This window comes from Podarcis filfolensis (assembly GCF_964270895.1).
Source record: "Podarcis filfolensis genome assembly, chromosome: 4".
Classification (NCBI taxonomy): Eukaryota; Metazoa; Chordata; class Lepidosauria; order Squamata; family Lacertidae; genus Podarcis; species Podarcis filfolensis.
The window spans coordinates 96,472,140-96,499,553 of NC_139607.1; the positions used below are offsets into that span (position 1 = coordinate 96,472,140).

Consider the following 27,414-nt stretch of genomic DNA (forward strand, 5'->3'; position numbering starts at 1 on the left):
TTCGCCACTCTTGCATGCACAGATGCTCAAAATGACATCAGGCGCATGCGCGGAAGCGGCAAAACGCGACCCGCAGATGCGTCGTCATGTCTTACGTTCCATTCAGGATGCGAATGGGGCTCCAGAACGGATCCCGTTCGCATCCTGAGGTACCACTTTACTGGATGAAGCAAAGATCACCCGTGTTGAAGCAATGATTCTTCAACATCAACTTCGCTGGACTGGTCATGTTGTGCAGATGCCTGATGATTGTCTTCCAAAGCAACTACTCTATTCCGAACTTAAAAATGAAAAGCGTAATGCTGGTGGTCAACAAAAGAGGTTTAAAGCCTGTCTCAAGGGAAATCTTTAAAAATGTAGTATAAACACCGACAACTGGGAAACACTGACCTGTGAGCGCTCCAGTTGGAGAACAGCCTTTCCCAAAGGTGTCTTGGGCTTTGAAGACACTCGAACTCAGGACGCAAGGGAGAAACATGCTAGGAGGAAGGCACGCCTGGCAAATCCACACCGTGATCAACTCCCGCCCGGAAACCTATGTCCCCACACTATGGAAGGATGTGTGGATCAGGAATTGGCCTCCACAGTCACTTACGGACTCATTGTTAAAACTGTGTTTATGGAAGACAATCTTACTCGGCTACGAGGGATCGCCAAAGACGATGACGACACCTGGCTAAATTTCATTCACCCCAATGGGCGTGTTGTGACAACAACGGACCCCATTGGACAATGCCATTACTCCCCCAATGAGGTGGAATTTCTCTTACCTGTCATGTATTGAGCTTGGATCCTAGAACAATAGGCAGGTAGGATCGTAGAATGCAACAACCTGATTGGCCTGCATTAGCAGCCCAATCAGGCTCCAGGAGGGAAGCAGAATCAGCCAATCAAATGGGACCCATTGTGTAAATAATGTATATAAAGCCTGAAGTTTTTGGGGAATTTTTTTCACTGTTTTACGAGCTGCAATAAAGAGTGTGAAATTACTATGTGATTCTGAGTATATTTCATTACCCTTTATCAGTGAAGCCTGACTGCAAAACTGAGGGGGTGGGACCTAACGGCTGGCTGTTAAAAGTGAAAAAACAACTCCATTTAAGGTACAAGGAGGGTTCTGATCAGTGACTGGAAGCAGCCGCCGAGATCACATAACACTGGTCCTGAAAGCCTACCTTGGCTCCCGGTATGTTTCCAAGCACAATTCAAAGTGTTGGTGCTGACCGTGAAAGCCCTAAACGGCCTCGGCCCAGTAGACCTGACGGAGCGTCTCCACCCCCATTGTTCAGCCCAGACAGTGAGGTCCAGCTCCGAGGGCCTTCTGGCAATTCCCTCCCGGCGAGAAGTGAGGTTACAGGACCTTCTCAGTGGTGGCACCTGCCCTGTGGAACGCCCTCCCATCAGATGTCAAGGAGATAAACAACTATTCTGACTTTTAGAAGACATCTGAAGGCAGCCCTGTTTAGGGAAGTTTTTAATGTCTGATGTTTTATTGTGTTTTTAATATTTTGTTGGAAGCCGCCCAGAGTGGCTGGGGAAACGCAGCCAGATGGGCGGGGTATAAATAATAAATTAATATTACCAGATTAAAAGAAGAAAATTCACACTGCACATGCCTCTCCATTCTAGAGAGTCTTCAAGGGATGAACGAATGGAGAGATGGTTCTGTTAGGATCATCCTACTCGCAAGTAGGACCCTGGCCGGGACACATGCCCGACTGGCAAGTTCTCTTCCTCCTGGTCTGTCCTTCGGGAGCTTCAAAAGCTTTCTTCAGCCCGAACATTGCAGCAACTGATACCAAGAAGCATCACCACACTTAGGAACCTGCAGAGTATTGGTGGTTCGCGTAACAGACTCCATAGCTCAGCATCTTGGCTCATCTACTTTATTTATATATAATACACTCGGAGCATTCTGCCTTAGCTCCTTCCTCTTTCTCATCAGACAGCAAACAGAGAAAGGACAAAGGACAATAGTCCCACTTCGTGGAACACAGTAATACCAAACATCCTGCCTCCGTCACTTCCCACACTGTGGAATGAAAACATACACCGTTATGTGATAGTCAACAATCTCATGACTGCAAACACGAAGGAAGAATCCTAACAGGTTCTCCCCAAACTTCAAGAGGCAGGGAATTCCACAGGGCAGGGTCTGCCACACTAAAGGCTTGGTCCTTGATGATGGTCAGCAAAAACCCCAGGAGCTGTGCTGGGAACCACCAGAAGTGACCTGTTTCCTTGACTTTACTGCGGTTTCTCCTCCTTCCTGTCCACCCTTTTCTTCTTGTTCCATCTACGAGAACTCCCTCTTCTTTGGACATGGCAGAAGGCCAACCAATGCTATAACCCCACCTGGAGAAGCTGGGGGTCAAATCTGAGGCCTTCTGCACGCTAGACGGATGCCCAACCCACTAGGCTATGGGCCTAGAGGGCAAAGATACCTGCTTCTCCCATGACCACCTCTCCACTCCTCCATGAACACACGCCCAAAATGCAGTGGCAAGTTCTCAAAGTGTCATTCAAAGAACCTTTCAAGAAAGCGGAACTCAAGAGCCCAATCAAAGCCAAGGTTTGTGACATCACCCTGCTTCCCCGCTGACGCTATTGGCCGAGCCATTGCCATGACGAACGACAACACAATGGCGGCCGGAGTGATTTTCACCTGCCTGACACGGGTGCCGAATTAAAAACAGCTGGATGGAAACAAACGAGGAGCTGGCAGCCGGCGATATAGGAAAGAGGGGTGTGTTTTCTACCTGTGTTTTTGGGCTTGGAGGCCAAAAAATGCCGAATATCTGAAAGCGGAAAGCAGGGGAATGAGGGAAGTTGCAATGGACAACGCAGAGAGGGTGGAATTGGGGTGCTAGGCCAGAAATATCCTCATCACGACCGGCCAGGGAGGAGTCCGACCCGGGCACTATGGCAGTGCCAAATTCTCTTGCTAGCCCTCGCACCTGCGGCTGAGTCACACAGGTATAGCATCTCCAGAATGGAGGCTGAGGGTTCGAGGTCAGGGGTGGGGAATTCGTGCGCGGATGAAATTTCGCAAAATGCCCAAGCCTGGCTAAATACTAAAAATCAAAGAATTGTAGAGTTTGCAGGGACCCAAGGGTCATCTAGTCCAACCCTTTGCACTGCAGGAATCTCAACTAGGTCATACATGAAACATGGCCATCCAATTGCTGGGGGTGACTGCAAGACTCGCCGTTTCAATTTTTGGCTTTGGAATTTGACCTCAACATCTGAGACGTGCCTATTTTGATTGGCAAAACTGGATTCATGCCATGTATTGAACACACATCCAAGGCATGACCCCCCCCCAAAAAAAAAAATTATGGGAACTGTAGTCCTTGACCAATACTTCCCAAACACAATGCATTCTCAGGAAATTGTTTGTCTAGGTGAGCACATAATGAGTCAATCACTTCCATTTATTTCTATGGGGAAATTTCTAACCCAGGAAAACCCTCTGAAACCTTGCAAAAGGCAAACAAGGAAGGGAAAAACAGGCCCGGCTGTTTGGATGTCTCAATCTGCGGTGCGTTTAGTGAGGTTTGGGAACTAATTCCTTGAGTCTGGTTAAATGAATTTTCATGTAACAAGCATTTGGATAGAGGGACATTTCCAAACATCATTCAGCCTGGACACTGAGATCCAGTGTTGAGGGCCTTCTGGCGGTTCCCTCATTGCGAGAAGTGAGGTTACAGGGAACCAGACAAAGGGCCTTCTTGGTGGTGGTGCCCGCCCTGTGGAACGTCCTCCCACCAGATGTGAAGGAAATAAGCAACTATCCTATCTTTAAAAGACATCTGAAGGCAGCCCTGTTTAGGGAAGTTTTTAATATTTAATGCTGTATTGTTTTTAACACTCGATTGGGGGCCGCCCAGAATGGCTGGGGAAACTCAGCCAGATGGGCAGGGTATAAATATTATTATTATTATTATTATTATTATTATTATTATTATTATTATTATTGCTGTGGTCAGAAGGGGCAACCTTATAGTGTTTACAACAGTAATGTTTCACATCAAATGTAACTGATCTGTAGAAAAGATTCTATAACCTGGGGGGTTGGGGAGAGAACACACATACTTTTGCAAACCAAGAAAATCTTTTTATTTTTATTTTTTGTGTGTGGAATCAATAGAACATTGGAGCATGGGCAAAGCACTCAGGCAGGGTTTTAAAAAAACCCCTTTGTTTCCATTTTCCAGGCTCCATAAAGAAGGCTTGATTCTCCAACGCTCCTCCCCATTTTTCCTGAGGAAAACAGTTTCTCTCTCCCCGCTGGTGCAAATTTCGTGGGTCCCAAGGAGACAGAGTGAGTCTTGGAAAACCTTCGGCAGTACTATACATGCACCAGTAGGGGGCGCTTTTGCCTTAAACATGTGCAGGCAAAGTCATTTGTTACGTATATACCAGAACAGATTTTAAAGCCTAGGTTTACTTGAATAAGCAACTCCCCATTCATTAAAATAACAGCTACGCTCAGGGGCAGGCATTGAAAAGGTGTTATGTTATTAAAGTGGGCATATGCAGTCTTCCTGCAAAATCTGCCCTGTGAGCAGGAATCAAGTTCCCATTTATACAAACATAACCTTTGGGACGCAGGTGGCGCTGTGGGTTAAACCACAGAGGCTAGGACTTGCCGATCAGAAGATCGGCGGTTTGAATCCCCACAAAGGGGTGAGCTCCCGTTGCTCGGTTCCTGCTCCTGCCAACCTAGCAGTTCAAAAGCACGTCAAAGTGCAAGTAGATAAATAGGTACCGCTCCGGCGGGAAGGTAAACGGTGTTTCCGTGCGCTGCTCTGGTTCACCAGAAGCGGCTTAGTCATGCTGGCCACATGACCCGGAAGCTGTACACCGGCTCCCTCAGCCAATAAAGCGAGATAAGCGCCACAACCCCAGAGTCGGTCACAACTGGACCTAATGATCAGGGGCCCCTTTATCTTTACCTTTAACCTTTGTCTAAACCTAATTGTGATGGGGGGACACAATTTTGGCTGAAGGAGTGGCATTAAATTTACTCAGAGTAGGCCTATTGAAATTAATGGGCCTAACCATGGTGCCATCCACAAAACACAGCGAAAGGATTATTCTGCCACTTTAACAGACAAGGGGAATCCTGGGAACTGTAGTTTTTAAGAGGGCTGAGCATGGCAGCTCTAGGAGGTCGACACCCTTCACAAACTACAGTTCCCAGGCTGCTCCGTGGCTGTGAAAGTGCTAGAATAGTGCTTTAAATGCATGGTGTTGTAGTCATGTTTGTTAATTTCAATGGGTCTAAAGGGAAAGGGAAAGGGACCCCTGACCGTTAGGTCCAGTCGTGACCGACTCTGGGGTTGCGGCGCTCATCTCGCTTTACTGGCTGAGGGAGCTGGCGTACAGCTTCTGGGTCATGTGGCCAGCAGGACTAAGCCATTTCTGGCGAAGCAGAGCAGCGCACGGAAACGCCGTTTACCTTCCCGGCAGAGTGGTACCTATTTATCTACTTGCACTTTGGCGTGCTTTCAAACTGCTAGGTTGGCAGGAGCAGGGACAGAGCAATGGGAGCTCACCCCGTCGCGGGGATTTGAACTGCCGACCTTCTGATCGGCAAGCCCTAGGCTCTGTGGTTTAACCCACAGCGCCACCCGCATCCCTAGCCATCATAGCTAGCAGCCATGAAAACCCTGCAGGATTTGTGGATTGCTCTCCCCAGTGAGGCTCACCTGGCGCCTTCATTAAACACCTTTAGTCACCAGGTGAAAATATTCCTCTTTAACCACGCCTTTGGCTCATTGACCTCTCAGGTCCTTTTGAAATGTGTTGGGGGGGGGAGAGATTCTTGGGTTCTCTTTGCTTTTGTTTTTATTATGTACCTTGTGGTTTTGGTGTTGTAATTTTATGTTGTGAACCACCCTGAGATCTATGGGTACAGGGTGGTGGGACACAGTTGGCACTGTGGTCTAAACCACTGAGACTCTTGGACTTGCTGATCAGAAGGTTGGCGGTTCGAATCCCTGCGATGGGGTGAGCTCCCGTTGCTCTGTCCCAGCTCCTGCCAACCTTGCAGTTCAAAAGCATGCCAGTGCAAGTAGATAAATAGGTGTCACTGTGACAGGAAGGTTAATGGTGTTTCCGTGCGCTCTGGTTTCCATCACAGTGTCCCGTTGCGCCAGAAGCAGTTTAGTAGTCTGTGGAAAAATGACGGCTCCCTTGACCTGAAAGCGAGATGAGCGCTGCAACTTCATAGTCACCTTTGACAGGACTTAACCGTCCAGGAGTCCTTTACCTTTACCTTTTACCTTTATAGGGCAGTATACAAATTTAATTAATTAACAAAATAATAATAATAATAATAATAGTAATAGTAATAGTAATATTTATACCCCGCCCTCCCCGGCCAGGGCCAGGCTCAGGGCAGCTAACACCAAATATAAATTACAATAAAACATAATAGAAAAAAACAAAAAAGAAAAAAGCAATTAAAATGTGGCTTAAAATACAGCTTAAAATGCAGCCTCATTTTAGTAGCAGCCCATAAATCAAGACCATAAAGGGAGGAAACATCAGATATTCACCCGAGCCAGCTATCCATGCTGGTCCTACATGGGCCAGCAAAAAAGCCAAGGGAACATTTATATACCAAATCCCATATACAGTAAGTGGTCAGAGTGAGTCCAAGCCGAAGGCCAGGTGGAACAGCTCCATCTTGCAGGCCCTGCGGAAAGAGGTCAAATCCCGCAGGGCCCCAGTCTCTTGCGACAGAGCGTTCCACCAAGTCAGGGTGAGGAATGAAGAGGCCCTGGCCCTAGTCGTGACCAATCTAACCTCCTTGAGGCTCAGGACCCCCAAAGTGTTGTCATTTGTGGACCTTAAAGCCCTCCTCAGGGCATACCAAGAGAGGCGGTCCTGTAGGTCCAAGAGTCCTAGGCCGCATAGGGCTTTAAAGGTCAAAACCCTTATTATTCCCCATAGAATTGGCTGTGGGCCCTTTAAGACTGCAGACCACCCCTCCTAAGGAGGTGAAGTCCCTGGAAGAGACAACCTCACCAGCTTTCTTAGGCCTTCAGGTGGCTCTGGCTGAGACAACATCTTCCCTGGCTCAGCTATGAGAAGCCACTGGGAGCTGACCAGGGTCCTGATCTGCTTTGCTGCAGATTGCTCGCTCCAAGCTTCAGTGCATATGGGTGAAGAATTGAAGGCTCAAGGCTCCCAGCTGGGCATAAATATTTATCATGATGATCAGCTATTAGGCGCTCCCTTGGCTGGAATAAATCTCTCTCATTTCCCCCTCTGGGGCTTAGCTGTCTTCGTATAAGAGGCTCAAAATTAGAATCGTTCTGTCCCTTTAATCTGTTTGAGGGGTCCTTTCGCTGTCAAGCCGTTCATCATTAACTGCTTCCTCTCTGCCTCTTAACGAATCTCTCTCTCTCTCTCTCTCTCTCTCTCTCTCTCTCTCTCTCTCTCTCTCTCTCTGCAATATCTTATTTATTTGTAAAAGTATTTACGCACCGCCAACTCATGCAACGCAGCATGGCGACATGAAACAGCATAGGCAATGAGACATAAAACACCATAAAAACAGTGCAAAACGGTTAAAATGAAACAAAAATGAGTTGCATGAGCCTGACCACACTCAAATGACTTCAGGAGGCACCTCAAAATCGAAAAGGAAGGGGCCTTAGAATGGGACCAGTTGATTCTAAGTAGGGTTTGAGTAAGCAGAGATTCAGAGAATGCCTTTCTTTCAAACAAACAACAAAATGGGTGGGCAGCAAAATTTAAAATAATAAGAAATGTGCAGCATCCAGTGCCCTTTTAAAATGTGTTGGGGAGGGAGATTAATGAAATGTTTTGTTTTTTATTTTTATTATATGTTTTGTGTTGTTATGTTGTGAATTGCCCTGAGACCTGCAGGTATGGATAGGGAGGTATACAATTTAAATAATTAAATGCGCTGCTCCGGTTTCGCCAGAAGTGGCTTAGTCATGCCGGCCACATGACCTGGAAAAACTGTGGACAAACGCCGGCTCCCTCGGCCTATAAAGCGAGATGAGCACTGCAACCCCAGAGTCGTTCGCTACTAGACTTTACTGTCAGGGGTCCCTTTAAAAGTAAAGGTAAAGGGACCCCTGACCATTAGGTCCAGTCGTGACCGACTCTGGGATTGCGGCACTCATCTCGCTTTATTGGCCGAGGGAGCCGGCATACAGCTTCCGGGTCATGTGGCGAACCAGAGCAGCGCACGGAAACGCCATTTACCTTCCTGCCAGAGTGGTACCTATTTATCTACTTGTACTTTGACGTGCTTTCGAACTGCTAGGTTGGCAGGAGCAGGGACTGAGCCACGGGAGCTCACCCCACTGTGGGGATTCGAACCGCCGACCTTCTGATCGGCAAGCCCTAGGCTCTGTGATTTAACCCACAGCGCCACCCACGTCCTGTCAGGGGTCCCTTTACCTTTACCTTTTTAATCTTCTCATAGGGTCGCCAGCTCTGAATGAAACGTCTTCACCATGTCGCTGAAGATGGAGGAACTGTCCACGACAAACGAAAAGCTCCGCTACCAAATCAATGACCTGACAGAGACTGTGGCCTACCTTGATTCAGAGAACCAGGCTCTGCTCAAGGACAACAGCACCATCAAGGGCCACAACCGGAGCTTGCAAGAGACGGCGGACAGATTCAAGGCCGCCATGGAGGAGATGCAGAAGAAGGTGGAGGACATCAGAGAGAAGATGGACCACACCAACGCGAGGATCCACGAACTGGATGCCCAGAACAAGGCCTTGGCGAAAGCGAACGGAGAGCTCAGCAAGGAACTCCGCGAGGTGACCTCCCAGGTGGCCCTTTTCGAAGACTACAAAGCCGCTCAGGAGAAGGACCTTCGAGAGATGCAGAACCTGTCGGTGGAGGTCAAAAAATACCTGAAGAGCCTGGAAGATAGGCTACAGGAGACCGAGCATCACTATCAAGCGGAGAAGAACAATTCCTTCCAGCTGAGGGAAAAAGTTGGGGCGCTTCTTCAACTCCGCCAGAGCCAGAGGAACGACATCAAAGATCTGCAGGCCCAGCTGGAGACCTGCGTGCAACAGGCCACCATCTTGAGGTTGGACCAGGAAAACAGGGTGCAGATAGGCTCGCTAATGCACGAAATCGTGGAGGCCAAACTGGTGGATGTTGCCTTGCAGCAGTCTAAGAGCAGGAAAGCCATGTACTGGTTCTGGCAGGTGGGCAAAGTCCTGAGCATCCTTGTGCTCGGCTGCGTTCTCCTGCTGACCCTGGCCTTGTGCTACACCTATTTTTTCAACCACGAGTTCATGGCGGAGACTCTCCTGGCGTTTCTTGGCGAGCACAACGTCAACAGAATCGTGCAAGGCTTTGCTCACTACTTGACGTGGAGGAATGACGGCCTGTTGCCTTTCTGAATCGCAGCCCGCCTGGATTCCTCTGCGTTCCTACAACTTGATTTTGACATTAGAAATCTATGGATTTAAAAACTTTGTAAGAATCTCAATAGACGGGTCTGGTTGTTTCTCCTTCTTTATTTCATTGTGCTTGGTTTTTACGCTGGCGTAAAAGACATTAGTCAATTCAGGGGCAGATAAAACACAAAGGCCAGTCCAGTTGATCACTAACTAGCAGCCTCGTACTTTAGCATTGCTTGAAGAAACAAAAAATGCAGTGTTTTTAATGGTTTGGTCTGCCATCTTGATTCAAAATGGCATCCAGCTGTATCCAAACATAGGCAAAAACCTTCTCTTTGATCTCAGGGGCCAGCATGCAAAATTGGGTCAGAGTCTCTTAAGAGGAACCGTATCTCTTAGGTGAGGAAGTAGCATCTCTCTAAATTACATTTTAGGAACATGGGGAGCTGCCTTAAACTGAGTCAGACAATTGGTACTCTATATTCTGATGGGTGACAACTCTCAAGGATTTCAGGCAAGGAACCTCAGCCAGCCCCACCTGGAGAGGACAGTTGGGACTGAAATCTGGGGTGGTCTGTATGAAAGGTAGTATATACACAAAGTATCAAATGTGGTGACAGTAATAATAATACAACAAAACAACACCACCACAAACTGGCTTATAAGTATACAGTGGGACCTCAGGTTACATACGCTTCAGGTTACATACGCTTCATGTTACAGACTCCGCTACCCCAGAAATAGTACCTCAGGTTAAGAACTTTGCTTCAGGATGAGAACAGAAATCATGCTGCGGTGGCAGCGGGAGGCCCCATTAGCTAAAGTGGTGCTTCAGGTTAAGAACAGTTTCAGGTTAAGTACGGACCTCCGGAACGAATTAAGTACTTAACCTGAGGTACCACTGTAAAAGGGACGCGGGTGGCGCTGTGGGTTAAACCACAGACCCTAGGACTTGCCGATCAGAAGGTCGGCGGTTCGAATCCCCGCAACGGGGTGAGCTCCCGTTGCTCAGTCCCTGCTCCTGCCAACCTAGCAGTTCGAAAGCACGTCAAAGTGCAATTAGATAAATAGGTACCGCTCTGGCGGGAAGGTAAACAGCGTTTCCGTGCACTGCTCTGGTTCGCCAGAAGCGGCTTAGTCATGCTGGCCACATGACCCGGAAGCTGCACGCCGGCTCCCTCGGCCAATAAAGCGATATGAGTGCCGCAACCCCAGAGTCGGTCACGACTGGACCTAATGGTCAGGGGTCCCTTTACCTTACCACTGTAAAACCAAATTTACTAGAATAATAGCTAGAATAGAGATAGACTTGTAAGCATTCAAACAACAAACATACCAAGGTGCCATGTGCAAGAGAAAGCCTGGAGATACTGTAAACATAGAGTGGATAAATGTACAACTCTATCTTAACAAGTTACATGTGCAGTAAACATTATACAGACTGGATAAATGAACCGTTCAACAAGTAGCGTAAGTCCAATCACAGAACGGCAATCCCGTGCCGCCACAACGGCAAGGGTAGCACACTGGAGAATATGAAAAAGTTTTTCAAAGCTGTTTTTCAAAGATTGAACTGGATGAGATGTTCTTCAATGGGTCTTGAGTTGGAAACACAAAGCCGTATGCATGGATCAATCGCAGGAAGGCAAATCAAGGCCACCACCCATTGAAGAACTTACACTACTTGTTGAATGGTTCATTTATCCAGTCTGTATAACGTTTACAGCATATGTAACTTGTTAAGATATGTTGTTGTTTAGTTGTGTCCGCCTCTTTGTGACCCCCTGGACCAGAGCACACCAGGCACTCCTGTCTTCCACTGCCTCCCGCAGTTTGGTCAAACTCATGCTGGTAGCTTCGAGAACACTATCCAACCATCTCATCCTCTGTCGTCCCCTTCTCCTTGTGCCCTCCATCTTTCCCAAAATCAGGGTCTTTTCCAGGGAGTCTTCTCTTCTCATGAAGTGCCCAAAGTATTGGAGCCTCAGCTTCAGGATCTGTCCTTCCAGTGAGCACTCAGGGCTGATTTCCTTAAGAATGGAGAGGTTTGATCTTCTTTCAGTCCATGGGACTCTCAAGAGTCTCCTCCAGCACCAGAATTCAAAAGCATCCATTCTTCGGCAATCAGCCTTCTTTATGGTCCAGCTCTCACTTCCATACATCACTACTGGGAAAACCATGGCTTTAACTAGACGGACCTTTGTTGGCAAGGTGATGTCTCTGCTTTTTAAGATGCTGTCTAGGTTGTTAAGATAGAGTTGTACATTTATCCACTCCATGTTTACAGTATCTCCAGGCTTTGTCTTGCACTTGGCACCTTATTATAATTGCTGTTTGAATGGTTATAAGTCTATCTCTATTCTAGCTATTATTCTAGTAGATTTGGTTTTATAAGCCAGTTTGTGGTGGTGTTATTTCGCTGTATGAAAGGTAGAGTTTGCCTCTTTCCCTTGTGGTCAGCGGTGTTCAAAGAGACATCTTCCTGCATTTCCTACACTGCAGACCTGCGTAATAACAGACGACAAATGGTCATTGCCTTTCGTACTTGCCCTTCACTAGAGGTTCCCAGGGCATCTTATCACCAAATAAAAATACGATATTAAAATCAGTTGAAAACACTTAATTCTGCCGAGCCCTGCAATGACCCGCCCTCATTGTCTCCCTAGTGGGAGTTCCCAGATGGCGATGGCGACCTTTTATCTCTGTTAATCGTCAAGCGCCTGCCTTCTCAGCTGGGGGTCTTTCAACGCTGCTCATTTTGAGAGCTCTATCAACTCGCACCAGCTGGACACCCCCATTATATATTTCTGAAAACACCCACCCACACAACGCAGTGCTAGCTCAGGAGGGATGGAGAAAGGGGTCTGCTTTCGTGAGATTAGGAGTTCTTTAGCAATGCGCAGACGATAAATGTGAAAATGAAGGCGATTAAAACCGGGGCGGCACATCTGTACGAATCAGCGTCGGGGGAAGCAGAGGGACGCAGCAGCAGCAGCAGCAGAAACAAAGGGTTCATTGGGAGAAAAACAGAGAAGAAATGGGGCAGGATTGGGGCCAAGGGTTTAACGTGAACAATTTAAATATCTCCTCCCTCCTCATCTCTCTAGGTAGCTGTAGATGAGCCACAGACTTAACCACCTCAGCCCTTGTCTCTGTCTGCAACATGGTGATAATTCATATGGGCCTGGCTTGAAGGGCTGTTGTTAGGTTAAAACAATTTTGAAGGAGAAGCGCTTTGGGGACTCTGATATATACAAAAAAAATGATATTAGAGGGTCAGCAGTCCAGTTCTGCAGCTGCTGGGATTTGCCACAGACAAAATTATGGCTGGAAAAAAAGCAAATACCAGCCCCAAGGTTTTATGTTATAAGGGCAGCCTTCCCCAATCTGGTGCCCTCCAGATGTTTTAGACTACAAAACCCATCAGCCCCCGTCGGTCTGGCTAATGGGCGATGGGAGTTGGAGTCCAACAATATTTTGGAGGTGGGGATGAGGAGAGAGATTCCTTCGGTTCACATTTCGATGCAAATCTATCTTAACGGGCACTTCTCTGAGCAGTATGCAAAATGAAAGGCAGCTGTCTCTTGAAATTCAGCAATAACTTTTGCAATGGGGGAAAAAAGTGCTTATATTCAAGATGTACAAAAAAACCCTGCACTATATTGGAGGGAACTGCCTGGAGAAATGTATGTGAGAGGCAAAATGACATACAAAATGGTGCTCGTTAAGCACAATAAAGACGTGTGCGGATTTCCTGAGGTGGGGAAATGAAACGCCCAAACTGAGGTGGAAATGAAGAGGGGCTGAACTTAAGGTTGGAAGAATGAGAAACCAAAATTATCCATCCCTATTTCATTATTTCTGACCCCTGCGAATGCAATGCACGATTGGCTATCTTCATACACTTGGATAGGCAAATCAACTTTACAATCTAGATCTTTTAGTATCTGTATAAACCACATGATTTCGTCACTTGGAAATAATGAAAATAATGAATGGACCAGGCTGAGGAGACAAAGGGAGGTCAGAATCCTTTCCTCCTTTTTTTTTTGCTTTTTACAAACACTGACATGCTTTTGAATTCTGGTGGTGGAGGAGACTCTTGAGAGTCCCATGGACTGCAAGAAGATCAAACCTCTCCATTCCTAAGGAAATCAGCCCTGAGTGCTCACTGGAAGGACAGATCCTGAAGCTGAGGCTCCAGTACTTTGGCCACATCATGAGAAGAGAAGACTCCCTAGCAGTCCGAAAGCACACCAGTGCAAGTAGATAAATAGGTACTGCTGCGGCGGGAAGGTAAACGGTGTTTCCGTGCACTCCGGTTTCCATCATGGTGTCCCGTTGCACCAGAAGTGGTTTAGTCCTGCTGGCCACATGACCTGGAAAGCTGTCTGTGCACAAACAGACCTGAAAGCGAGATGAGTGCCGCAACCCCGTAGTCTCCTTTGACTGGACTTAACCGCCCAGGGGTCCTTTACCTTTACCTATGATTTTATGGTCAGCTATAATGCTTGGCCACCTCATGAGAAGAAAAGACTCCCTGGAAAAGACCCTGATGTTGGGAAAGATGGAGGGCACAAGGAGAAGGGGACGACAGAGGACGAGATGGTTGCAGAGTGTTCTCAAAGCTACCAGCATGAGTTTGACCAAACTGCGGGAGGCAGTGGAAGACAGGAGTGCCTGGCATGCTCTGGTCCGTGGGGTCACGAAGAGGCGGACACGACTAAACGACTAAACAACAACAAATTGGGAGCGCCATCTCTCGAGGACCAGTTTTCAAAGGAGCAATTATACCTGGGCTGTGGTTGCGTAGAGGAGGAAAAGGGGAGGCGGTCACCACTGGGGTCACCTGGTCCTGCTCCGGAGGATAGTCACGCAACCGTGGCAACTGGTGCAGCGCTGGAGCGGGGTCTCGGGTTCAACCACCCCAGTCTCTGCATCAAAAGAGAACACCTTGTCTGTGCCTTGCTCGTTTTCGTCTGTGCCCCCCAGGATGTAGATTTTGCCAAAGCACACGGTGACGCCGCAGTTCTCCTGAAAGAGGGGAAAATCAGAAAGAAGATAGGTCCGTATCCCCTCAGAAATCCACAAAAACCGCTCTCTCAGCTCAGCTGTTATTTGTGCTGGCTCAGCTTCTCCTCGAACACCCACCCCTTTAAACTTGCCCACATCTCAGGGCCGGCCCATGCATGAGGCAAGGTGAGGCGGCAAAACCTACAGGGTCCAGTATACCTGAAGGAGCGTCTCCACCCCCATCGTTCTGCCCGGACACTGAGGTCCAGCTCCGAGGGCCTTTTGGCGGTTCCCTCACTGTGAGAAGCCAAGTTACAGGGAACCAGGCAGAGGGCCTTCTCGGTAGTGGCACCTGCCTTGTGGAACGCCCTCCCATCAGATGTCAAAGAGAAAAGTAACTACCAAACTTTTAGAAGACATCTGAAGGCAGCCCTGTTTAGGGAAGCTTTTATTGTTTAATAGGTTATTGTATTTTAGTGTTTTGTTGGAAGCCGCCCAGAGTGGCTGGCGAAACCCAACCAGATGGGCGGGGTATAAATAATAAATTAGTAGTAGTAGTAGTAGTAGTAGTAGTAGTAGTAGTAGTATCTCGATACAGTGGTACCTTGGTTTAATAACAGCCCTGCTTATGAGCAATTAGGTATACGAACTCTGCAAAACTGGAAGTAGTGTTCCGGTTGGTGAACTTTACCTCGGCCCACGAACGGAAGCCAAATGGTGGAAGGGCACCGGCGGCGGGAGGCCTCATTAGGAAAAGCGAGCCTCGGTTTAAGAGCGGCTTTGGTTTAAGAATGGACTTCCGTAAACCGAGGTACCACTGTATAGATCGTTCTTCCCTTCCTTGTTCCAAATGTAGATCTTACCTCACCTGGTGGGAAGGAAGGACACCGCTTTGGGGTCTACTCAGGTGTAATGATCTCTGGCAGGCAAGCAAGGCCCGATAAGAAGTAATGACCCTCCGGCATTTTTATGTATGTTTATTTACAAAAAGACACACCCAGAGCACGGCTTCTCGCCTGCTCGCATTTACGATAGTTGGTCAGTCTGAATTTTTGCCCCTCCCACAGCAGGAAGGACGCCCAACTCCTGCCTTTCCCTTCCGTCGCCATCTGATCTTATCCAGACACCTAGAACGGGGACTGAGAAGTAGGCCTGCCCCCTCCTCCCCACTGTCACTCGACACAGACTCAGCTCTCGGCTTATCTGCTGATTGCCTAGCAACACTCTGGCTGCCTCCCGACTCTCCCTCTCCTTGAGAGCTAACAGAGTCTTCCCTGGGAAGGGGGGGGGTGTCAAATTGCCCTTTCTCAACTCTGTCAGCCAACTCTCATCTGCAGAATCACTCCCTCATTTACTTAGTTCTATTTCTAGTCTAACTCATCCCCTGCGCTCTGGGGGGGGGGGGGCTCGTTCCTGACATCAGGCACCAAAAGGTTTTGAGCCAGCCCCGCCACATCTCATTTGATAACAGGATTGGACACCCACCCTCCTTGTGTTCTGAACAGGAGCAGCACAAGAACGGGTGCTTTTCTGTGGTGGCTCCCTGCTTGCGGAATTCTCTCCCCAGAAAAACTCATCTGGCCCCATCATTACATACATTTAGATGCCACGCGAAAACATTTATTTTCCACTAGGGGCCTTTGGCTTTTATTTTTTATTAAACTTGTTGGTTGGTTGGTTTATCTTGCGCCCAGGGCAACTCAAAACAACTTACAAATCATTTTTTTAAAATTATTTATGGCCTCCTTTAGTGGGCGGGATGTTTGAATCCTGCCTTTCAAAAATACGAATGTGCTTTAGATTTTTCTGTGTTTTGTTTCATGCTGGTTTTAAGGTATGCATTGTTTATTTATTGCTGCAAGTTGCTTTGAGTTACATTTGCAAGAAAGAAAAAAGCGACTAATAATTTTAGTGAATAATAATAGAAAATAAAATAATAAAATAGCGACTTCCTGTGAGCAAGCAAGGCGATAACTGGTGTAGGCGCGTTTATCCCTACTGACGGCTGGTGTGGAGCCTGTTTTCACCATTCTGGGGTCCTGTCTCTTTTTTCTGCCCTTTTAGATGGGGAACCCTCATCTTGGGACGGGTGCCTTCTCCTTACCAGAGGTCCTGGGAGGGACGCAACTTCAGCCCAGGTGTCCGTCTGGGGGCTGTAGCTGAAGATTTTACTCAGGAGTCCTCCAACAACGTAAATCAAGTGATCCAAAGCGACGGCGCTGAGGCATCGCTGGCGGAAAGGGGCCACCGACAGAAGGATCCACTTGTTTTCCTCTGGGTCATAGCACTGAACCTGGGGGAGCAGCAACAACAACAATAATAATATTTTATTTATATCCCGTCCTCCCCAGCTGAAGCCAGGCTCAGAGAACAGGAAAATAATAAAGTAAAGGTAAAGGGACCCCTGACCATTAGGTACAGTCGTGGCCGACTCTGGGGTTGTGGCGCTCATCTCGCTTTATTGGTCGAGGGAGCCAGCGTACAGCTTCTGGGTCATGTGGCCAGCATGACTAAGCCACTTCTGGCAAGCCAGAGCAGCGCACGGAAACGTCGTTTACCTTCCCACTGGAGCTGTACCTATTTATCTACTTGCACTTTGACGTGCTTTCGAACTGCTAGGTTGGCAGGAGCAGGGACAGAGCAACGGGAGCTCACCTCATCACGGGGATTTGAACCGCTGACCTTCTGATCGGCAAGTCCTAGACTCTGTGGTTTAACCCACAGCGCCACCAATTCATTCTAAAATCAGTTCAAATCAAATTAATGGCAACCATTGGACTAGAGTTTTGTGAGGATTACCGAAGGAGGGGGTCAGACTGTGCCTTGGCCAAAGGCCTGGTGGAACAGCTCCGTCTTGCAGGCCCTGCGGAATATGTCAAGTCCTGCAGGGCCCTAGTCTCTTGTGACAGAGCGTTCCACCAGATCGGGGCCACGTCCGAAAAAGCCCTGGCTCTGGTTGAGGCCAGCCTAACCTCCCTGTGGCCCGGGACCTCCAAGATGTTTTTGTTTGAAGACCGTAAGGTGAAACATACTAGGAGAGGCGGACAGATGCAGAGGCTCAGTTTGCAAAAGTCCCCACAGCCCCCCAGAGGTTGACAACCCCGGCAGTACCTTATCTGTGTTGGCCCCGTCCTCCACGGCGCCCCCGATCACATACAGCTTGTCGAGACACGGCACCACAGCCGCCGAGCTCACTGCCTCAGGCAACGGAGCAACATCTGCCCAGCTGTTGGAAAAGGCGTCGTAGCATTCCACGCTGGCCAGGCGGCCAAAGCCGTCGTAGCCGCCCACCGCGTAGATCTGTCGGCGAGAATTAGGGGAGACGTAATTCAACAGATCTCTGATCTCACCCAGATGCAGTCGGGCTTGTAAATGGGGAGAGGGCAGAGCGAGAGGCAGGGTGGTACAGTGGTTAGAGTGTCGGACTAGGGTTCAAATTCCCCACTCGGCCGCAAAACCACCTTGGGCCAGCCTCAGTCGCTCAGCCCAACCTACTTTGCAGGGTTGTTGTGAAACGTAAAATGGTGTAAATTGTGTAAAAGAATTTTGGCAAAAGGTATTTAAGGAGATGACAGAAATCGCTGGGTTAAAGCCAACCATTTTTTAAAAACGGAAGTGCAGCTTGTAAATTTGCAAATAAATAAATGAAAAGGAAATACACAAGTGCTAGAACTGAAATACATGGAAACAGGGCTGGATTTAGGTTTGATGAGGCCCTAAGCTACTGAAGGTAATGGGGCCCTTTATATGTCCAGCTGTCCTTTGTCAACAAAAATTTGCCACTTTTTGTGTGTGTTGAATATATGCTATATGGCAATTTATGGACCTAATAGTTATCTCAAGCCATTTGCACATAACAAAATAACCAGTCCATGCAGAATGTAGGCACCCTATATATAGAAAGGAGCAAACCCGTGATATTTTAGGGAGCAGGTTAGCAGGCGGGGCCCATTACTTACATCATAGGCGCCTACACAACACAAAACACTGTTGCTGTATGTAAGTTTTATTTTATTTATTTTTTTTATCTTACAGTTTGGAAATGTAAACCCAGGCATTTTTTCCTTTAAATTTTTTGGGGGCCTCCAAGAGAGCAGGGCCCTAAGCTATAACTTGTTTAGCTTATAGGCAAATCCAGCACTGAAATATACTCAGAGTCGAGTGTGGATTTCATGCTGTTTATTCAGCTCACAGTGGTGAGGAGGAATGGAAGTTTCCCTGAAATGTCTGCTTTATATACATTATTTACACAATGGGCCCCACGTGATTGGCTAATTCTGGGATTCTCCTGTAGGCCAATCAGGTTGCGGATTCACTTCCGCCCGGAGTTGGATTGGGTGGCTCCTGCGGACCAATCAGACTGCTGCATTCTGAATCCTATTGTTCTAGGACCAATCAGACTGCTGCATTCTGAATCCTATTGTTCTAGGACCAATCAGACTGCTGCATTTTGGATCCTATTTAACTCAGTACATAACAAGCACTGAAGCCGCTGAGCCTGGGGCATGGTGGGAGGACTTCCGGGTTGGCGCCATTGTTTAATGGCGGATTCCCTCCGAGCTCCGGAGGGAATCGGCTCCGTAGCGTCTGGGTCTGGCCGCTGCGGCGAAGCGGAGACCCTTAAAATCACAGGCGCGGATGCCTGTGAACACAGAGACTCGGCGGGCACCATTTGCGCCCCCCCCAATCCGCGACGGAGCCTTTTTAAAGGCTTCGGAACGGAGGCAAGGTGGGGCGTGGTGCTGAGAGGACTCCCTCGCCTACGGAGTGAAGCCGCAAGCCATTGACAGAGAGCGCCAACTTCTTCCAAGACCGATTGGACTCTAAAATATAAACCCGTGAGTAATACGGAGATTGGAATTTTAAAAATTTTTAATTTTGGATTTGGAACGAGCGGGAAGGGGCTAAAAAGGAAGTCCACCCCCCCTCTTTGTAAACAATTTAAAGCAAAGGACTGGGCAGCTAAGGTCGAGAGAATTTGTTTCTTGTTTCTTTTTAATGAAAGATCCTGACTTCACGGTTTTGACACTATAAGAAGATTTACTAGAGGATAAAAAGAATTTTGGGAGCTGAAATTTCACACCCCCCCCCGAGACCCGGGAACGTCCTATGAGAAAGCCTGTTGTATTGAGGATTTTGACAGTTGTCAAGAGAGCTGTCAGCTGGAAAAAGAGAACATTGTTTCTGCTGTTTTTGCTGGTTTATTTGGTACAACTTGTTGAAAATAAGGAGAGCTGATACAAAATAACTGGACTTTTGGTTTGGAGCCGAAAGGAACATTAAGGAACTAAAATCCCCCTAGAGGGGTAACAGGGACACTACACCACAAAAATGGCTGGAGTATGTAAAATCCAAGCAGAATTGGACAGAGCACTCGTTCTCTTGGGAAACTTGCAAGATGAATACAATGCTTTGTCTACAGAGGTATCATTACTACACTGGACAGTAAACAACAGTTTTGAGCCTGATAAGGACTTGAAACAGGAAGCCTATTCAACTGAACAAATAATTGAAACTGAAAGTGTAGATATGATGGAGCAATATGTTGTTTTTGAAGAAAATGAAGGAGGAGCAGGAGATTTGCAGGAGTCAAAGGAGAGTCACAATATGAGGCCTGACATGATGATAAAAAAGGACAATAAAAATTGGATGTGGAAAGCCTGGTCTGAATGGGACTTTGGAAAATGGAGAGATCCCCTTTGGAGGAGATCTGAAGACCTGAGGATTACAAATTTGTTGAAGGTGAAAGCTGGAGCTTTGGGGACATATGGATCTGAAAGAAATTTGAAACAAGAGTTGGAGTACCCCATAGGCTTTGTTTTTAAGTATGGAGGACTGGCTGGAAGCAACATGGAGTCTGTTGGGCCGGAGCCCCTCCGAGACTTGGGGCTTAACATCAAGGACTATCAAAGAGACCGGCAGAAAGGAACTGAGAGAGATATAAGGGCCTCGGACGTGAGATCTCCAGGCTAAATAAATAACATAAGGACTGATGGATATTGGTTGGGGACTGGAACCGGGAGAAGGGTGGGTGGAGGTTGGGAATCCAAAGGGTACATAAGGATAATTTGCTTTTTATATTTTGTTAGTGGTAAGGAAATTGGGTAAATCGTGGAAGGGAAATTTTGGTCGACTTTAGGAAAAAGGCTTAAGAATAATTAATGAGGTATAAGTATTGATGTGTGATTTTAATAAGGTAAAATTGGTTTTTTCTTTTTAAATTAATTGAAAATAAGGCTGTTAGAAATAAATTGAGGAAATGGAAAAAAGAAGTAAAGTAAAACAATAGTATGTTAGAACAAATGTTTAAGTTAAGGTAAAGAAATAAGTTAAGGACTTGCTGAACTGACAATTTAAATTGGAATACAAGAAGGGGAGGTGTGAGGAGGTCTGAGAAATAAGGTTAAGAATAATAAGTATCAGAAAGTTTATGTATTTTTGTGTTTTTTTTCTGTTTTGTTTTGTGTATTTCTTGTTTTTGTTTGTTATGTGTTTCTTGAAAATGCCAATAAATATTTAATAAAAAAAAAAGAGCCTGGGGCATGGTGGTAGGGCAATGATGAGTGGTCAGAGGGAAAAGAGGGAGAAGACTGGGAGGAAGAGGCGTCGGAAGATGGAGAGGGAACAGGGCGTAGTGAGCGGGGAGAGTTGGTGGCAGAGAGGCGGCCAGAATTAGAGGCAGAAGCTGAAGCAGGAGAGGAGAGGAGAGGCAGAGATGAGTCAGGTTGGGGAATAGTAACAAATGCCTCTCCCTCCTGCGGCCACGACACCCCCTACCAATCACAAAGCAAAGAGAAGTCTGTACCTTTCCCTGGAGGGTAGCCATCTTGTGCCTCCACCGCCCTTTCTGCAAACAGGCGACCCTCATCCAGACGTTCAGCTGCGAGCTCAGCACCCAGACATCTCTGCCGTTCAGGTGGCCTCCTTCAAAAGCAAACACAGAGCAGCCGCATAACACAGGAGCCAAAGGGCTTAAGGCATGGGTAGGCAAACTAAGGCCCGGGGGCCAGATTTGGCCCAATCGCCTTCTAAATCCGGCCCGCGGACAGTCTGGGAATCAGCGTGTTTTTACATGAGTAGAATTGGGGTTTTATTTAAAATGCATCTATGAGTTATTTGTGGGGCATAGGAATTCGTTCAGTTCTCCTCAAAAAAATATAGTCCGGCTCCCACAAGCTCTGAGGGACAGTGGACCGGCCCCCTGCTAAAAAAGTTTTCTGACCCCTGGCTTAAGGCCACAGAAAGAAGGAGCCGGGTTAAACATTGGGGGAAGGAAGTGGCAGTCAAATTGGGGGCACCCAAGGTGGTGGCGCATCCCATTTCACCGCCTGAGGCAAAAGTGTTGGGCCGGCCCTGTCTCCAGACGTTTTGGACGGCAACCGCTGTGCTGTCCGGGGCTGGAGGGAACTGGAGCTGACAAGATGTGAAGGGAGCCCCCTTAGTGACCCGATTCAAAGGATAAAAGGAGTTTTAGTTAAAGGACTGGTTGCTTAAAAGAGTGACGGGAAGCCCTCCGTGGAGATTTAACAGGAGCGCAGACAGGAATATGGACAAGACGCAGTGTTGGAAGCTTGGAGAAAATGGACCCAGGAGTCCTACTGCAGATTGGTGTGGCAGATGGACACATTGAAATATAGCTTATAGGCAGTGTGAAGAGGATGATGAGCGAAGGACTGTTGTAAAAGAGTCCATTTGCTGGCACTGATAGCCCGTGGCCTTGTTTTTCCTCAAGCCTGTGCCTTCGATCTTATTTTTGCTCTTCTGATCAGGCTGTTGCTTAGTTTCCAGATTCCACTTTGGCTTGCTATGTGACTCTCTACGCATGTGTAAGGCCAAGGCAAGGGCAACGCAGTCAGATGGGTGGGGTGCAAATAATAAAATTATTATGATGATTAAGGGAAGGTGTTTAGAAAAGCCTGTGTGGTTTATAAACCTGTGAACTCTACTTTTGTGGGTTCCCAACAGCCCCATTTGTCCTGACCAGGTAAAAATGTCTCAAACATCACAACGGGCATGGATAATGGAAGAAAATCCACCACATTGGTTTAATGGTCTTGGCAGATCTTCCAGGGATCTCCTTTGATAGGGAACTTTCCAGGAAATGGTCTGTAATTACTAGGAAATATTTGGTAAACTTTTCTAATAAGAGCAGTCCTGTTGGATCAGGCCAAGGGACCATCTAGTCCAGAGGTAGGCAACCTAAGGCCTGGGGGCCGGATGCGGCCCAATCGCCTTCTCAATCCGGCCTGTGGATGGTCCCGGAATCAGCATGTTTTTACATGAGTAGAATGTGTCCTTTTACTTAAAATGCATCTCTGGGCTATTTGTGGGTCATAGGAATTTGTTCTTTTTTTTCTTTCCAAATCATAGTCCAGCCCCCCACAAGGTCTGAGGGACAGTGGACCGGCTCCCTGCTGAAAAAGGTTGCTGACCACTGATCTAGTCCAACATGCTGTTCTCACAATGGAAAAGCAGGACCTGAGCGCAACAGCTCTCTCCCACCAACTGGTATTCAAGGCCATTTTGTGGGTTATATCCAATTTCATATAACCAGTATGCTTAGCTCTAATTAACGCATGAAGGGGTTAAGACCATAGAGTAAGCTGTCCTGCCAGGTAGCTCACCACGGGAGGAAGGGCTACCAAACTCTTTGCTCCTTCATCTTCCACCACGTGAACTCTACAAGTAAAGATGTCTAAGCTAGATGCTCCAAGTCCAGACCATGTGATGACCAGACCAAGTCATCTTTGTGTTTCTATACAAATAACTTAGAAGCATTTAACATTTTGTAACCGAAGTGATACTGCCTGCCTTTTCTTGCCGCTGTGCGGGAAAGCTCACGAATCTGAACTTTGAAGAATTTGTAAGTACATACTATATGACAAGCTTAAAAAAATGTTTAAGTATAACTTTATGAAAAATGCAGAAGCTTTTCTACTAGGGATAACGGACACAGGTATAGCAAGAGAAGATCAGAAAATATTCCTCTATGCCACAGGAACGGCAAGGATCCTAATTGCTAAAAACTGGAAAAAAGAAACTGTGCCAACAAAAAAGGAATGGCAAGACAAACTGTTAGAGTACATTGAACTGGCTAGATTAACAGAGGCAATTAGAGATCCCACTAGACAAGAGTTTCAAAAAGCATGGGGGAAATGCAGAGAATACTTCACAAAACAGTGCCCTAAAATACATACCTGGACTTGTTTCAATTAATGTCTGCAGGAGACTTTGTGGATATTTAAGTTATAATTAGAAAAAATCTTAATAATTATTCATAAAGGAAATAGCTTATAAGACGTAAATAAGGAGGCCAGATACAGGATAAAGGAAGTCTTTTATTTGGTTGTTTGTATTGTTGTATGTTATGCTTATTGTGTTATGTTCACTTTTAATGAGGGTGGATTTGTGGGGGGTGGGGGTGGGGGGCTTGTGTTATGTTGTAAATAAAATTTAAAGGGGGGGGGGAGAATTTGTAAGTAAATCATTTTAAACTGACCAAACGTGTGGTCTCTTTCTCTGCTGAGGGAAGCGGGGGATTTTGGAAGAAACTTAGAAGGGGATATTGGCACCTTGGCTCTTTCTCATACACATACAGAAAGGCAGTGTGGTGTAGTGGTTAGAGTGTCGGGTTGGGAACTGGGAGGCGGGAATTCTAGTCTCCGTTCAGCCATGGACCTCCCTGGGTGACCTTGGGCCACTTGCTACTTCTCAGCCTAACCTACCTCACAGGGTCGCTGTGGGGATCAAATGAGGAGGGAGAGAACCACGTGTGCCATTTTGAGCTCCTTGGAGAAAAGTGCGGAATAGAAATGCAATTAATTAATCAATCAATCCATCCATCAGTCATACAGTGGTCTTCTCCATCTCCTCCCAAGGAAGGGAGGAGGCTGTTTCTGCAGGGGGTTGGACTAGATGACCCTCGGGGTCCCAACTCTATGATTCTATGCAGCCATCTCACCTGAGATGTAGACATCATTCTTCAAGGTGCAAGCAGCAAACTCTGACTTGGTATATCCAGGGACACTGGATAGTGGCTTCCATTGCTTGCTTTCGGGGTGGAAGATATCCACAAAAGGAAGTTTCAAGGACCCTTTCTTGCCACAGCCTCCAATCACAACGATCATTTCTGCTAACTCCATGTATCTGGGATAAGAAAAGAAATTTGTTAGTCTCAGAGGACGGCAAGACCCTTTTGGCAACACAACATGACCCACATCCCTATAAAGGTGGAGGGGACAACGACCTCTGTGCCCCTTCAGACCCAAACTACATCTGACCTTTAGTGCTGACGATATAAATCTAATAACTGAATAATTTGCTCTTTTGTTTTACTTATTTACTTGTTTTCATCCTGTATTTTATTCTGTGAACAGCCCCGAGAACTTAGGATGAAGAGCGGTATATGAATTTAATAAATAAAATAAATACATAACTACTCTGTGGTTGGGTATGGGGGACTCCCTGGTCCTGAATGGGGTAACTGTGCCCCTGAAGGACCAGGTGCGCAGCCTGGGAGTCATTTTGGACTCACATTTGTCCATGGAGGCACAGGTCACTTCTGTGTCCAGGGCAGCTGTCTACCAGCTCCATCTGGTACGCAGGATGAGACCCTGCCCGCAGACTGTCTTGCCAGAGTGGTGCATGCTCTGGTTATCTCCCGCTTGGACTACTGCAATGCGCTCTACATGGGTGACCCGGAAACTGCAATGCGCTCTATGTGAAGGTGACCCGGAAACTAGACAGGTGACTGGGAGCAGCCGCTGAGACCACATAACACCGGTCTTCAAAGATCTACATTTCCGAGTACTTTTCCGAGCACAATTCAAAATGTTGGTGCTGACCTTTAAAGCCCTAAAGGGCCTCAGTCCAATAGACCTGAAGGAGCATCTCCATCCCCATCGTTCTGCCTGGACACTGAGGTCCAGTGCCGAGGGCCTTCTGGCAGTTCCCTCACTGAGAGAAGTGAGATTACAGGGAACCAGGCACCCTCGGTAGTGGCGCCCACCCTGTGGAACGCTCTCCCACCAGATGTCAAAGAGATAAACAACTACCTGACATTTAGAAGACATCTAAAGGCAGCCCTGTTTAGGGAAGCTTTTTATGTTTAATAGACCACTGTATTTTTATACTTCGTTGGAAGCTGCCCAGGGTGGCTAGGGAGACCCAGCCAGATGGGTGGGGGTATAAATAATAAATTATTATTATTATTATTTGGATTATTATAAAAAATGCAAGAGCAAAGGACTTACAATAGGATCCGCAACGGGGAGGAGGGAAGTTATACAGTGGTACCTCGGGTTATGTACTTAATTCGTTCCGGAGGTCCGTTCTTAACCTGAAACTGTTCTTAACCTGAAGCACCACTTTTGCTAATGGGGCCTCCCTCTGCTGCTGCACCGCCGGAGCACGATTTCTGTTCTTATCCTGAAGCAAAGTTCTTAACCTGAAGCACTATTTCTGGGTTAGCGGAGTCTGTAACCTGAAGCGTCTGTAACCCGAGGTACCACTGTATATATTGCCAGGTCAAAAATGATGGAACCGGTATCACAATATGGAATTCAAACCGGTTTGGGACGATATATTGATAGATTGCCCAGCCCTAGTAGCAACTTTCTCTTTTTACCTTCTGGGTCTAGACTGCCGAGAGCTGACCTCCTTGCCTTGGACGTAATACTTGCGGGCTTCTAGCAGCAAAGGGATGCACTCCTTGGATTTCTGGATCAGCTTGTCCGTCTCCACCTTTTCTAGAAAATAAACAGGGTCTAGCAGGGGGAGCCTCACGTGCTGGAGCAAATCCTGCAGGGCCCCCTTCCTGGCAACCACGTCGTGGTTCACCCACCGCATCACTGCCTCGAAGACGGCTTCCTCCTTGGGGACTGCCAAGTGATCACTTGACAGGCAGCTCACCAGCTCCTTGGCGTCCAGCTCCAGGAACTCCTTGTGGTGAGAGACCTCCACAAAGCCCTCCAGAAGACAGTTCTTGCTCCTCTCTGTCAGAGATGGGATGGAGAAAGAGTTTGCGACCTTCAAGATGCCCAGACAGTTGTGAGGATGCAGCTGGCCTTCTAAGACGGTGACGCAGGCATCCTTGAGCCTTGGGATTTGGAGAAAGCTGGACAGCTCCAGCAGGTCTTCCACGTTGTCCTCCTGGATGAGGATGTCCCCGCCATAGATGTAGTCCAGGACGAGGCTCATGCTGGGAGCTGAGACCTCGCGGAGATGGACGGTGCCTTGGCGGCCTTCCTTCGCACCCCCGGCAAACAGAGCCCGGAAGTAGGTGCTGCTGGCGGATAAGGCAGCCCGGTGGCAAGGGAATTCCTGCCCGCCCATGGCGAGGACCACGTCGGTGAAGATGCCGCCCAGCCGGTAGGAGTTGAGAGTCTGGAGGATCTGCTCAGCGTGACGAGACCCGCTACAGAGTTTTGCGTGGAGGTTTTCGCTGCCTCGGCCCAGAGAGGCAGGGTGATCGCTGACGCCCGTTCCTGAATGGGACTCTTGTTTCATCCCGATTCAGGGCATGAAAAAGTTGAATTGCTTTTAATAGTGTGTTTTAATGCTGCAATCTTCTCCAGGACCTTGGAGTGAAGGATGGAAGAAGAGAGAAAGAGAGAAAGAGAGAAAGAGAGAAAGAGAGAAAGAGAGAAAGAAAGAAAGAAAGAAAGAAAGAAAGAAAGAAAGAAAGAAAGAGAAGGAGGAGGAAGAAGAAGAAGACAGAGGAGCAGGAGGAGAAGAGGGAAGAGAAGAAGGAGAAGTAATGGTGACCCTTGTAGTTTAATGGTGAATTTTGGACATAATGGAGATGCATATTAATTTAATAATAATTAATAATAATAATTATATATAACAGTGCACGCTCGGGTTGTGAATGTGATCTGTGTGGGATGCATGTTTGCAACCCACAGTGTTCACAACCCGCGTCTGCGCACGCATGGGTTGCGATTCAGCACTTCTGCGCATGTGTGACTGCCAAAACCCGAAAGTA

General features: G+C 47.4%; 2 protein-coding genes across 4 annotated transcripts; one reads left to right on the forward strand and one right to left on the reverse strand.

Annotated features, from left to right (window-relative positions):
* The first annotated feature begins 2,596 nt into the window (after positions 1-2,596).
* Positions 2,597-9,505, forward strand: LOC310760906 (uncharacterized protein). 3 transcript variants are annotated; one of them, XM_083610131.1, is made up of 3 exons: positions 2,597-2,746; positions 4,218-4,324; positions 8,474-9,505. In XM_083610131.1, the coding sequence occupies exon 3, from the start codon at positions 8,505-8,507 to the stop codon at positions 9,414-9,416; it is 912 nt and encodes a 303-aa protein (XP_083466257.1). In that variant the 5' UTR covers positions 2,597-2,746; positions 4,218-4,324; positions 8,474-8,504; the 3' UTR covers positions 9,417-9,505. The 3 variants fall into 3 exon arrangements, with proteins under 3 accessions (XP_083466257.1, XP_083466258.1, XP_083466256.1); XM_083610130.1 differs by having other exon boundaries at positions 2,625-2,976; XM_083610132.1 differs by lacking the exon at positions 4,218-4,324 and having other exon boundaries at positions 2,621-2,746.
* A 4,526-nt stretch (positions 9,506-14,031) lies between these two features.
* Positions 14,032-26,936, reverse strand: KLHL35 (kelch like family member 35; the record flags this gene model as incomplete). Its single annotated transcript, XM_083612030.1, has 6 exons — positions 14,032-14,450; positions 16,534-16,722; positions 17,541-17,729; positions 21,235-21,353; positions 24,391-24,575; positions 26,056-26,936. The coding sequence occupies 6 exons, from the start codon at positions 26,934-26,936 to the stop codon at positions 14,262-14,264; spliced, it is 1,752 nt and encodes a 583-aa protein (XP_083468156.1). The 3' UTR covers positions 14,032-14,261.
* Positions 26,937-27,414: the final 478 nt, after the last annotated feature.